This window comes from Poromitra crassiceps (assembly GCF_964638095.1).
Source record: "Poromitra crassiceps genome assembly, chromosome: 5".
Lineage (NCBI taxonomy): Eukaryota > Metazoa > Chordata > Actinopteri > Beryciformes > Melamphaidae > Poromitra > Poromitra crassiceps.
The window spans coordinates 28,925,982-28,939,919 of NC_139642.1; the positions used below are offsets into that span (position 1 = coordinate 28,925,982).

Here is a 13,938-nt window from a genome sequence, read left to right on the forward strand (position 1 = left end):
ACGATTCTGATTCTGTAGGGATGCATGATATATATCGGCATTCATATCGGTATCGGCCGATGTTGCAATGTTAATATCGGTTATCGGTATCAGCCAAAATGTTCACATTGAGAGGAAACAATGCGGTAAATCTATGATTTATGGGCTTTTCCAAATGTTTTGGAAATAAGGAAATCCATAACTTTTTCAAATTCACAGTGTTTACATGTGTTTTTCCAGTATGTACACAATTTGATTATTATACAAATGTGTCTTTATACAGATCATCGCCGGCCATAAGAGCAATGTTAATATCGGTTATCAGTATTGGCCAAAATTTTCATATCGGTGCATCCCTACTTTTATGTGCATAGGGTTCAAATAAATAGCTAAGTCAGGGGAACAACAGGTGTACATTAGAGGGTATTGTCCCAGTGGCAAGCCATTGTGCTCTTAAAGGTACACATCCAGCACTATTGTTTGAGTGTATGAAAGGGGGTGTAGATGACATGACTCACGTGACGTCTCTCTCCTACACAAAGCCTTTCTTTACTCGCGCTCTCCCTCGCACAAAGAATGTGAGCGCTGGCAACTTTCTCCGCTCTGGAATCAATAAGCATTCATCACAGTACTGAAAACACAAGAGACTGGATCTATGGCGCTGCCCTGAGTGGATACAAACCACAAGAAGAACCAGGAATGGACCACAGGGGGAAACGCAGCTCGGTGGAAAATAACTTTAATAAAACTCCTATGAAAACAAAAAAACCAGCGAAACAATAAAAGCCTGTACATTTGACAATATCCAGTGTCTGAGAGACTTTTGAAGGCTAGCGGTGCGAAATACAGCAGCATCACACATAAACCCACAGTGACAACCATTATAGGCTTAGGCTCGGGCCCAAGGGTTCATACTAATATATACGGTTCATATACTCATTTATGGATATTGCACAAAAATCAAACACAGATGCAGATGCAGATGCCAGAGGAGCACCTTATGTCGAAACCAGGAAGTAGCTTCGCATCGCAGGGTAAACCTCCCTACTGATAAATCCCTCCCAGACCGCCGCCCAGACTCCACCCATACCTGTTCATATAAAAACAAATACACTTAGAAAGAGAGCGGCACATACTTTGCACGGACATTCAATTTTGGAACACACAATTAAAAACACAATATAAACAACGAAAGAACTAAAACATTTTGCTTTTTTGTTTTGGTCCTAAAAAGGCATGTTATATGCTTCAGTTATTTCTCCGTGAGTCTCTTCGTCAGGGTGGTTAGCGTGGGTCGGGTGGCGCTTTCAAAGGCCGACATCCTCAGGCGAGGCCTTATTTAAGACACGAAGTTCATTGGGTAGTGAAAATAACTCGTAGGAGATATTCAAAATGACCCTTTGTCCAACAATGCTCTTGATTTGACAACGAAGAAGAAAAATACAGTCATTTCAAAATAAAGAAACAAAAAAAAAAAGTTTTTAGTTCATAAAAAAAGGGAGATTTTAAAACATTTAAAATCTCATATAATATCTCTTTCTCAAAAAGCTTCCAGTGTTCAATGGTGGGCTTGGCCTCTTTGCTTCCGACATCAGAACAGCAGGCTCAGGGCGTCTTCTTCCTCTGATACTGTTTATGTCTCTCTTTCACCATTCTTTAATAAAGTAGTCTGGCACATAGAAGTTCTCAGGATAAAATCTTAAGTGGCAAAAAAACAAAAACAAAAACAAAATACAATCTTCTCGCAGTTTTGAGGCACACGAACGAGACTTCCCTCCCGCGGGCTTTGTGCACGTTGTGGTGTGATGCCATCTTAAGACATGGGGGGAAGGCGGGGCGTCTTTTTTCTTCTTCCATCTATCTGCACCCATCTGTTATGCGAGCCGTCCTTTAAAACAGTTTGGGGGCGGGGCCTCTTGGTGGTGCTGTGCGGTCAAAGCCAAACCCGTGCGGGCCCCTTCCGAGTCCGGACAGGGCAGAAACTGTCCCTCTGACGTGAGCGGACGACCCAAACACGCCCTTTCCCCCTGATCAGTAGGTCAGCCCGCTCAATCCCACGCAGGTGATTTCTGGAGCTTTGGTGCAGCAGGGTGGCTGGGTGGCTGTTTCATTCCCTTCCTTTGGCTGTGTGCTACCTCTCGTACTGTGCCTGTGCAAAACATGCAACCACTTAGCCCACCGCCACTCCGCACAATTGTCACGAGCTCTTGAATTTGGATTATTTCATTTGGAGGCACCATGCCAGAGTGATGTAAGGCGAGGAGGAGTCAGTAAATATGGGAGCAGAGTAACTGAACACTTATGAGAGTGGATTTACACTCTGTGTGTGTGTATATGCACGTGCATCAGTTCATGTTTGGGATAGACCGCTAGATTCCCTTCTTTAAATACGGGTGGTTGTCTTCTTGGGACAGCCTGCCCCCCCCCCTCCCCTCGACCGCCTGTTCTCCTCCACTCCCCCACGGTGTCCTTGCGACCTTTGGCCTGTAGGGGTCCCGGCTGCTCTAGGAGCGGTTGTCTTTGGCCACGTTGTGGGCCATCCAGTTGACTTTGGTGGTCCAGCTCTCTCGGAGGGCCTCGTCGAACTTCTGGCGGAACTGCTTCAGCGCCTCCTCGTCCGTCTTGCCCAGTGCCAGAGAGTCCTGCGGAGGAGGGGGGTGGGGTGTATTTATTAAATGTATTTATTTATTTGAGGGACAATGCACATGAATAAACATGACTGTAAATGCACCAGTGTTAGCCAGATGGCTCATTTTCAACTGCTGTCCCTTGGAACTCCAGTTAGAACTGCCAGTGCCTCACACACACTGACAGGAGGATTAACCCTAACAGACAGTACATGTTTTTGATGGTGCGAGGAAACAGGAGCACCTGGAGCAAACCCACATGAACACGGGGAGAACATGCAAACTCCACACAGAAAGGACCTGGGACGGACCAGGGTTTGTACCCGGGACCTTCTTGCTGTGAGGCAGCAGTGCTAACCACTGAGCCACCGTGCCGCCGAATTAATAATCAATCCTCATCATAACACCCAAAGCACACATGAGCTTATCTGCCTGAGGCAAATGGTCATTACTGAGAAATACTCACGGTCCACAAGGTGCAGATTATAACACAGTATCGAAGAACAGGGCTACAACTAACGATTAATTAATAAATAAATCCTGTAGTGTGGGGTAGGCATAAGATGACATCCTCAAATGTCTTGTTTTGTTCACAACCCAAAGGTGTTCAGTTTAGTGTCAAGAGGAGTAAAGAAACCAGAAAATATGCACATTTAAGAAGCTGGAATCAGATAAGCTTGACTAAAAAACAAACAAACAAAAACTCAAACCGATTATCAAAATAGTTGACAATTAATCGATTAATCGTTGCAGCTCTATCCAAGAACAAAACATTTGAAATCTCCAAAACTCAACTTTGAGGCACCAAATATCAAGTCTTTGCTTTTACACTGCTTTACACTCACATACTGTATGTATATAATCATGTATACAATCAGCAGGCACGTGTGTGTGTGTGTGTGCGTGCACGTGCGTGCGTGTGTTACCTTTAGGTACTGGATGTCTTTGACGGAGGTGAGCTCAGGCAGTCCAGCAGTAAGCATGAGGGCAAACAGCGTGATGAAGAGGTTCCCATTCTTCCTCAGGATTAGGTAAGCTTCCTCGCAGTACTGACGGAAACTACACACACACACACACACACACACACACACACACACACACACACACACACACACATCATTACATGCACACAATTAGTAATATTGCAAGGCGTCGTTATAACACTGTACAGTGGCTAAGCAGGACTGTTTTACTTTCAACCACTTTTAATACAGAATTTAAAGCTTCGATATGTACTGCACTCTCTGATACTAGTTGGCAAGGTGTTCCTGAAATTTGACCCAACGGACAGCAGGTGCAAGCAGCGACTGCATGGTGACTTGCTGTCAGATGTTTGAGCCAAATCAGAAGAAATTCCATCAAGCCGTTCTTGAAATATCGCGTTAACGAACTTGGGAATGGCGTTCGTGAGGTCACAGTGACCTTGAACTTTGACCACCAAAATGTAATCAGTTCATCCTTGAGGCCAAGTTAATGTTTGAGACAAATTTGATGAAATTCCATCAAGGCATTCCTGAGATATGGCGTTAACAAGCTTGAAAATGGCGTTGGAGAGGTCACAGTGACCTTGGCCTTTGACCACCAAAATCTAATCAGATCATCCTTGAGTCGTCATCCTTGAGTCGTTCCTCAGATATCGCGTTAACGAACATCGGACATACGTACGTACGGACATACGTACGTACGGACATATGTACGTACGGGCGGACAACCCGGATCCATAATGCCTCCGGCCTGGCTATCGCCGGCGGAGGCATAAAAACAAGACATTCAAGTTTAGTCGGGCATAGTGTACAGTTGTGAAATCACTGATGAGAACTGCACAAAACATAGCCGACAATAGCCTAGCCTACCTACAAAAACTCAATTGCATACCCCGTCATGTAGTTGCAATGCCCACTGCAAACTAGTCTCTCCCCAGACTCAAATATTACGTTGAATCGCTGCGCTCCACATGCTACATAAGTGAGTCTGTGCCAAGGCGAGTTGAAATTGAATGAGTGACAGGTCGTAGCACCGATGAGAGAGCGGTTCGAAAAATGGGCTGCGCCTCCCGTGTCGTCTGATCGCAAAGTCGTTACTGATTGGGGAGGACTGAATCCACCACTGGCATATGACTGGCCAAGTAAACGGTTCCCTCCCATAACCAGCCGGCTGAGGGAAAGTGTCCCAGACCCAGAGAGAGATCTGCAGCATGCAGTAACGTTGTGTATCAGCGTAAGAACTCATGGGTCTGCCGTTGAGACTAACTGCAAACTAGCTCGTCTTAGCCATAACCCACCCAAGCAGAATAGTTTCTCTGAAGGGACCGGCTGGCTCTAATGTGTCCAGAAACAACACATTTGTCTCATCTATTTGTCTCTTTATAAGTACCAACGTTTTTGTACTTGGCTGTTGGAGAAGTAATTGTATGAATCCAGGCTTATACTGTATGCTTTGATGGCTTCTTTGGTCTAGATGCCCTTTCTTTCTACCAAGTAAAAGTAAAGTTCCAGGTACGACACAAGGTTGAGGTCTGGTGAAAATAAAGTTTGTCTTGTCCCTCTCTCTAATGGATCACAATTCTAGTTAATTAGCTACATAATGCTCTTTGCCAATAGCAGGGAGGAGTGACAGGCCTATTGATATCAACACAATCCACTGTGTCACAGCACTGTATGGAAAAAGTGAGCTGTAATATAAAGCATTACCCTGGCTATACTTTCAAATGTGTAGTTACCAGTATCAAGCAGGGTAGATATATGGAGAGAGAGAGACAGATTGATGAGAGAGAGATTGATGAGAGGACGACATAAAAAGAGGAACAAACCTGCCGAATTTTTCGGTGTTACCCGTCTTGCCCTGTTGGATGACGTGGATGAAGTCGTGTGTGAGGATAAACGGTACGCGCTCCCTCTTGATGCCAAACTTGGACTTGAAGTTGCCCAGGATGTGGCCAAAGTCTATGTGGAAGAGCTGATGGACGGACACAAAGGCCAATCAGTGAGCACAGAGGAAACACAAAGGCCAATCAGTGAGCACAGAGGAAACACAAAGGCCAATCAGTGAGCACAGAGGAAACGAGAAGACCAAAAAAGTCAAAAGTCAAACAAAATTAATGACATGACTTTTGGGTCTTTATACGTTGCATTGTCTGCCTGACCTGTCCGGTGCTGCGGACCATGATGTTGTCACTGTGGCGGTCTCCAATCCCCAGGACGTAGGTGGCTACACAGTAGCCTGCACAAGACAGGGTGAACTCCTCAATGGCCCGGTCCAGAGTATCGCTACGAATATCAACAATGCACATCAGTTTCCACTGGGTTTACACCACTTTCACAACAGTCACAACAGTCACAGACAGCTGGACACACACACACACACACACACACACACACACACACACACACACACACACACTGTATATTATTATTATTTCCCCTCCCAAGGTGTACTTGGCCAATTCTCCCTGCTGTTGCGGTCGTTGCACCACCGCCTCTGCCGTAGACTAGCATGCTTCCACCAACACATGTTGGGGGGACGTAGCGCATGGGAGGATCATGCTATTCGTCCCAGTTCCCCTCCCCCTCGATCAGGCACCCTGACCGACCAGAGGAGGCACTAGTGCAGCAACCAGGACTCGTACCCATCGGCTTGCCACCCGCAGACACAGCCAACTGTGTCTGTAGGAACCTCTGACCAAGCTGGAAGTACCGTTGCTGGGAATTGCTTTTTACCTCTACACACCTTATTATTATTATTGATTTCCCCCCATTTTCTCCCCAATTGCACTTGGCCATTTGCCCCTAGTGCAGCGACTAGGACACATACTCCACCGGCTTCCCACCCACAGACACGGCCAAATTATCCCTGTATGGACACCCAACCAAGCCGGAGGTAACACAAGGCACGAACCGTGTTGGCAGGCAGGGACTCTACCGCAGCACTAGCCGGGTGCCCAGGGATTCATTCTTTGTATAGTTCTGACCACAGAAGAAGGAAACTTTACATGCAGTTCCTCCAGGGCACATCCAAACGTCATCTTACCCGGTGTTCTTCTCTTTGAGCCAGTTGAGCAAGGCGTCCTTGTTGAAGGCAGCAGCAGCCGCCACGTTGCTGCTCGTCAGCTGGATGTTGGCAATTGTATCCGCCGATGACACCACCTCGATGAGCCCCGCCCGGTCACCTGTCGCTAGGCAACCGTATGGCACGATTCTGTGTGATGTGTGGAAAGGAAAGAGAAGAGCTGGATGGTATCAATCAGCCTATTGTGCATCTATCCACACCCAAGTATTTGTCGGATTGGTATTAAAAAAAAAAGACGAAATATGGCATATAATAAATATAGTCAAATAAGCTTATTATACATTCACATTTTGGGTCATAGCTTATACTGTGTACATTATGTCAATGTGGGGAAAACTGTAAATATGCACACAATCACACATCCCAATAAATGTACACATTTCTTAAGGAGGCTGTGTAGATATTAACAATAACAAAACACAGAAAAATATATACTCATACAACTGTTTGTAGGGCTACTGATCTGATGTATTGACCAATGAGGGGCATTACAACCCCCGTCAACACACCATTTTTAGCACCATACCAAGAACTTTGGCTGTGTGTGTGTGTGTGTGTGTGTGTGTGTGTGTGTGTGTGTGTGTGTGTGTGTGTGTGTGTGGGGGGGGGGGGGGTTGCATAATGGCAATTTTCAGACTTCTTTAGTGCAATCTCCCTGCATATCCACTGGACTGCATGTTGGGAATAATGGCAAATAAATGTACAGTATGTATTATCACAATCATCATCATCATCAATAATATTGCCGTATTTCAATGTGATACGCAGGGTAATTTACCCTGGGTAAATACATGAATATGTGTTCCATTAAATGAAGCGCTATGTATTCATGAGATGAATATATCAGTCTAGGCTTTATTTGCAGACTTAGTCATATAGCTCTCCAGGCATGTTAAAAGAGGTAGAATCCACCAATTCAATCAATTTGTGTAGACAATGGAGAAGGAGTTTTTTAAACATCAGATTGTGTGCAATGGAGAGACAGCAAAGATGGAAGAGAGGGAGGAGATGATGTGCAACAAAGGTCAAAGTTCAATTTGAACACATGATGTTGTGAGTGCATGACGACATGCACCTCTGCCAGTGGATGATACTCTTTTATTATCATTATTTATCTTCATTGAGATTCATTGTGATTCCTGACATCACCACAAGATGGCAGTGGGTATTCATTTTGCAGGGTGCAAACTGACTAACCTGAACCTGCCAGAGATGGTTTGTTTCACAGAACCATTTGGGAAGTCGATCTTGGAACCCGGTTAAAAAAGGCAGGCAGAAACACTTGGCAGGTGATTGGATGAACCATCTGTCTATCACCGTCTATCACGGGCTAACTTCAACCATGTAGGACCGCCTCCTTCATCGGACGCTGATTCAAACCAATAGATTAGGGCGTGGCAAAATGGATTTCTTGCATGATCATGATCTTGATCTCGTGTGAATCCAGCAGCTGCGCAAAGTTACAAACTGAGCTGACCGAGACAAATCTTCTTCTGAATCCATTCCTTCTGTGATTGATCCAATTGATCTTACAAAACACACCAACTGAACTGTCCCGTGGCTCAAAATGGACCACCAATCCTACTCACCGACGTACACACATCTCGCACACCTCGAGGACAAGGAACGGCCTTGACTGCCGACACAGAGACCAAAGGGTGTTTCTTACTCTATTTGACGGCTGTTGAGTTTTTCGTGAATGAGAATTGAAATAATACTCTATATACGGACAGCTGGTAACAAGTAACGACACACGTGCGACATCCATCCCATCGTAGTGGTTCTGTTACATTGTCACCGTCTTCATCCTCACTGCGCTCGAACCCTGAACCTTTGTCCCTGTAACCTGAAGCACCGTCCTCCGGCTCAACTGTCAAAATAAACCCCGCCACTGCCCAGCTCCAGATGTGCTGGTGTGTGACGCCCAGAGAGAGAGGGTGAGAGAGAGAGAGAGAGGAGAGAGAGAGAGAGAGAGAGAGAGAGAGAGAGAGAGAGAGAGAGAGAGAGAGAGAGAGAGAGAGAGAGAGAGAGATTCCAAAGGAGCCAGAGTGTGGATCTTATTAGGATTTAATGCGGATAGTGTGTGTGTGTGTGTGTGTGTGTGTGTGTGTGTGTGTGTGTGTGTGTGTGTGTGTGGGGTGGGGGGTATGGATATCTAGGGCGTCAAAGGGTGAGAGGTTAAACTAGCGGGGGGTGATTTAGTGTCTCCCCTCCTCTTCTGCACCCCACCGCAGAGCTTCCCCTTCCCTACAGAGAGCAGGAACAAACACGTCTGTCCTTCTGCATGCATATACACATATAGCATATACACTAAGGCTGGGTATCGTTTCAAAAAATGACCATATCAGTACCAACACCAGTATGCATCCTGGCATGCTGAACTGCCTATTGGTTGTAGCTGCTGGGGTAGTGTGTCAATCACACGTCGCATTAAATTGAAGAACGCTTAAGCCCAATTTATGCTTCGTCTGCCGACACTTTTGAAACGGTCGCCGACAGAAATGAGGACTTGAGTCGACACTTTCAAGTGTCGGCGAGAGGTGTCTGCTACCTGGTGAAATGTCTAGTGTCGCTGACTACGTCACATAATGTCGCGCAAGTGTGATTGGCTATATAGACGCCGGGCTGCGCGTGACTTCCTTGTTTTAGTTTTCGCTGAAATGAAATGAATGAACATGTCCCCGCTATTTGTATCAGCATGTCCTTGATGTATGACTTCGTGAAAATCACAAAGAACACCGTGACCAACTTCCCAGAGAGAGAGGAGGTGAGTTGTGTAGTTGTGTGTCGTTATATGCGGCTGCAGTTACATCTTGCCTCCGACGTGGGTTCACTGGCAGCATTCCCTCTCTTGGCTGTCTGCACTAGTTCTCTGCCTCCCTCCCTCTGTCTATAGCGTCACGTGACCGTTGAGCCGAGGAGAGAAGCATAAATGCAGCAACATGAGCGACACTTTATTTTTCATCTGCGACCATGTGCTGAGCGACACTTTATAATAAGTATAAATTAAGCTTTACTGTTATTGGCTGCGAACAAAACCATATATATATATTTTTTTTTCTAGATCCCTGTACAAAAAGGATCAAATGCAGGTATCGTTTGATTGGAGAAGTTTCAATACCACTTGGTACTGGGTTATTATTTCGGTGGATATCGACGCACACGCACGCAGACAGACACGCACGCACACAGACAGACACGCACGCACGCACAAAATACTCACCTGAGGTCTAGATTAGCTTCCTTCCATAGAAGATCCATTAGCCTCAAAATCTGGAGTGTCAACATGTCTTGCCTTAGGTCTGTGAACAGAGAGGGAAAGATTGAGTGAGTGAGAATGAAGACAGAAAAGGAAAGACCTTGTAAAGGAAGGTAATGTGCTATTAAAAGCAAAAACATTGGAAACACTGGCTGTCAAACATGTTGATAAGTGAGAAACACAAAGAAGACTGATTGTATTCCCTCCTCATCATGACCTGGTGATATCTTTTCACCCCTCCATCCCACCCTCTTTTCCCTTTTCAGGGAAAACATCAAATTAATATCAAATTCAAGGACTTTTAAAGGACTTTTCAGGCCCAATTCCCTCAAATTCAAGGAGCCATCACGGCATAGTTTGAGACACGGATCAGGGTTAATTACTGTTACAACAATGTGATTTTTGACATTTTCCAGGCTCAGCTGAAGGTTGGCTTAGTGCTAGCATTCTGGCTTGGTTGCCGCTGTTTAACCTGCATCTTTAGACTCCAATCACTCATGCAGCACTCATGGTGCAGTGTGCACTTACTGGAGGCAGGTGGCGCGTGAAACAAGGACGCACAGACGGTGGGAGACACATGCAGAAAGCGGAATGTAGCCAATTTACTAACTCATTTTAAGTAAAAAAATTATAATAATCAAAACTTTAATTTCTATTCTTGCACAAAATATATAAATTCAAGTACTTTCAATTGTAGTGTACCCTCCCTCTCTCCCTCCCTCGCTCCTACCGTCTCCGTTCTTGAAGATGATGCCCAGGGTGTCTCCGCCCAGCAGCTTGTTGTTGTAAACAATCCACAGCGGCTTCATCTTAGAGTCCATGTACCGACACTTCTCCACACTGAGGGAGGAACCAGGGAGGAGGGAGGGAGGGTGAAAATGAAAGAGTTAAAAAAAAGGGGAAAATGTTAAAAACAAAACAATATAATATATTCTTTAACCTTTATTTACTCAGAGGAGTTTCCTGAGACCAATGCCCCCCCTCCTTTGCGCAGCCCCGCCTTACTTGAGGCCGGACAGCAGGACAGAGGGGTTGAGCGGGGAGTGCAGGTCTGACAGAGTCTCTGTGTAGCCGCTCTGTCTCAGGAGAGTCATCATGGCCTCCTTGGTCAACATGGCCTCCTTGGTCTTACTGCGAGCGTTCTTGATGGTTCCCAGCTTAATGAGCTCGTTGACCGATTTTAGCTTACTCAGGGCTTCCGTCTGGGGGGGGGGGGGGGGGGGGGATGGCACATACGAGAAAGATACGTTAGGACAACGATGCTATTTCAGAATCACATTGGTTTAATTGTGGAGAGAGCAAGAACATAACATTCATGATCTACACCCCACAATTTAACTATTGTGATGTGATATTGTCACAATTGACATGGGGTGAAAAGATAGGTTAAGAAGCTGCCAAACGTGGCCTTCAGGCGGTGATCAGAAATCACTGTAAAGTAGTCCTACGTGTTTCAATCTCGTGTATTTTGGATACAATTTGACTTTTTTATATATATATAATGAGGCCCATGTTTCACTAAATGATGCCTTCAACAATACTCCAAGCCAAAAAATATTTGGCTTGTCATTACATCCGCATGAATCACCGGAATGTACCGCAATCTTACAATGTTTGAGTGTACAGTCAGTAAGCACCTCCCATCCTTCCTGTCTGTCTCCACTATTAATTCTATCATAAAGGATAAATTCCTAATGGATAATGATGTCACTGACCATTTCTCTGACTGACATACACAACTCAACAAGCCAGCAAACTTGTTATTGACAGCTTCGCTCATTCTCCTGAAACGAACCCAAAATGTCAGCATTGCCATCTCCCAGCCGTCTCCCAGTGTGCTCTTCAAAACAGGAAGTGGCCAGAGAAATGACAGCGCTGAAGAGGAAGCGAGAGGAAGCGTCCAGAGGAGTGACTGTCACAACCGACGCTATAGAGGGCAAAGGTGATGGGGTAGGCGTTAGGCTGCTGCCGTTCTGTCAGGCTAAAAATACCGTCAATCTAGCCCTGTCAGGGTTGACAATGGACTAGTGCTATTCTGGTCCCTGGACAGCAGCTACGAGGGGAAGAGAGCCAGAGAAGAAGGTAGGGATGGGTATGGAACTGAGAATGGGGGCATTACAGTAACAGTTATCACAGGAGAAAAGTGGTTGACAAATTGAGAAAGGACCTGGTTGCTTTAGTTGAGTGTAATATAAAGCATTCTGTTTGAATAATTGTGTGTGTCTGAGGATGAAAATATGTACGAGAATGTGTGTGTGTGCGTGTGTGTGTGTGTGTGTGTTGGTGCCCTACCTGTTTCTTTAGGACCTCAATATGAGGGATGCTGCCTCGACAGTAGGCTTCCAGGATGAGGGCAAACTGGACAGTGACGGCTGGCATGTGGATCTCTGACCTGCAGAGGGCAGCAGAGAGGAGGCACGGTGAGAACAGAAACCTCAATAGAACCTAAATCCCTTTGGTCAAGTGTTGCATGTCTTTCTTTCACAACAGCCCGTCCTCACAAGGAAAACGTCAACATTAGTCGATTCTCAAGGTGGTTGAAACGGTGGTTAACATTTTTTACAAATGCGATCTCTTGTGGTTGTGTGAGTAAGTGCATGCGTGCAGTGCATATGCCAGAGTCAGTAGCTGTAACTAGGAAGTAGCGGCGACCTCTGTAACGTAACAACAGTGTGACAATGAAATAGCTCACTGACAGGCGTCATCCTCGCTCCTCGTTTTTCAACTTCCTCGTCACGAGAGAACCGGTTAGCATCCCGACGTGTTCTGTTTTTAACCGCAACCCAAATCATAACCCCCTAACCTTAAAGGAACACTCCGCCCATTTTCAACCAGCTTTGTATCATTAGAACATCAGTAGTATATCAGAAAACTGTAAGCTGTTTTGAAGTCTGTCATTTAATTTGTTTTAGTTGCCTAAATATAACCAGGAAACTCTCCCGCTGTCACCACCGCTGTCAGAAAATGACGAAAAGACGGGAGTCTCCGGGAGTAATCGGAAATCGACTTATTCTGTCGTTTCGGTATGAGGACGTGTACACCATGTCACGCACACACACACACGCACGCGCACACACACACACACACACACACACACACACACACACACACACACACACACACACACACACACACACACACACACACACACACACACACACACACACACACACGCGCACACACACACACACACACACACCGGAGGTGCCAGAAGAGGAAGTGTCCTATTTTGCGGTTGCGCTGAGCGCGGTCCAGCAGGAAGCGGGTGAGGGCACAGTCGTAGTAGGGCTCATAGCGCAACACCTGCACCAGCTGCAGCAGGTACTGGGACAGCTCATCATCACTGGGTGTGTGGGGGAGAGGGAGAGAGAGAGAGAGAGAGAGAGAGAGAGAGAGAGAGAGAGAGAGAGAGAGAGAGAGGCATAAGAGATTCACTAGATGGTAAGGTATGCCTACTTTTTCTTTTACCTCTCCATTTCTATCTGTCATTCTCAACACTTTTCTTTTGACTGGATTTTAAATGACCACACATATCAATAGAGTTTTGAGTCTGCAGGAATACCAGAGAGACAAGACAAATCGAGTGAAGGAGAAGCAGATAAGATTTTCCGGGGTACCAGATGACAGATGATGATGTGAATGCAGGAGGTTGCATCTGAGACAATCAAGCATTGAGGAGGTGAGTGTATCTTATATAACCCTTCTGTGAGGCTATTCATGTGTTTACCTCATATCGCGCAGGCAGCCCACAGCATACTCTCTGACATACTGGTCAGGGTAGTTGAAGTCCAGCAGCTCCAGAGCATCTCTGGGACTCAGCTTTGGCCAGATCTGAAGCAGCGCCTGGAGCTGAGACACACACAGAAGCACACAGTGGTAACTACACAGGTCTTGTGTTGGCTACTTCAGTGGGTAAAAGCATGGCATTAAGACTGTCAGTGTTCTACCTGTGGGATGAGCCATACTATTATACACCTGTGGTGCTGAAGATAGCATACTTAATAATTG

The 13,938-nt window shown here is 45.8% G+C and overlaps 1 protein-coding gene across 2 annotated transcripts in view; it reads right to left on the bottom strand.

The window, feature by feature from the left end:
- Positions 1-712: 712 nt before the first annotated feature.
- Positions 713-13,938, bottom strand: part of pik3cb (phosphatidylinositol-4,5-bisphosphate 3-kinase, catalytic subunit beta) — an 86,436-nt gene continuing 73,210 nt past the window's right edge. For both annotated transcript variants that reach the window (XM_083637911.1, XM_083637910.1), the window contains exons 14-24: positions 13,658-13,779; positions 13,130-13,273; positions 12,223-12,322; positions 10,936-11,132; positions 10,661-10,770; positions 9,895-9,973; positions 6,633-6,800; positions 5,749-5,872; positions 5,416-5,561; positions 3,533-3,665; positions 713-2,621 (exon numbers count right to left, since the gene is read on the bottom strand). In XM_083637911.1, coding sequence (XP_083494037.1) covers positions 2,484-2,621; positions 3,533-3,665; positions 5,416-5,561; positions 5,749-5,872; positions 6,633-6,800; positions 9,895-9,973; positions 10,661-10,770; positions 10,936-11,132; positions 12,223-12,322; positions 13,130-13,273; positions 13,658-13,779 — 1,461 coding nt within the window. In that variant the 3' untranslated portion in view covers positions 713-2,483. The remainder of the gene's footprint in view (positions 2,622-3,532; positions 3,666-5,415; positions 5,562-5,748; positions 5,873-6,632; positions 6,801-9,894; positions 9,974-10,660; positions 10,771-10,935; positions 11,133-12,222; positions 12,323-13,129; positions 13,274-13,657; positions 13,780-13,938) is intronic.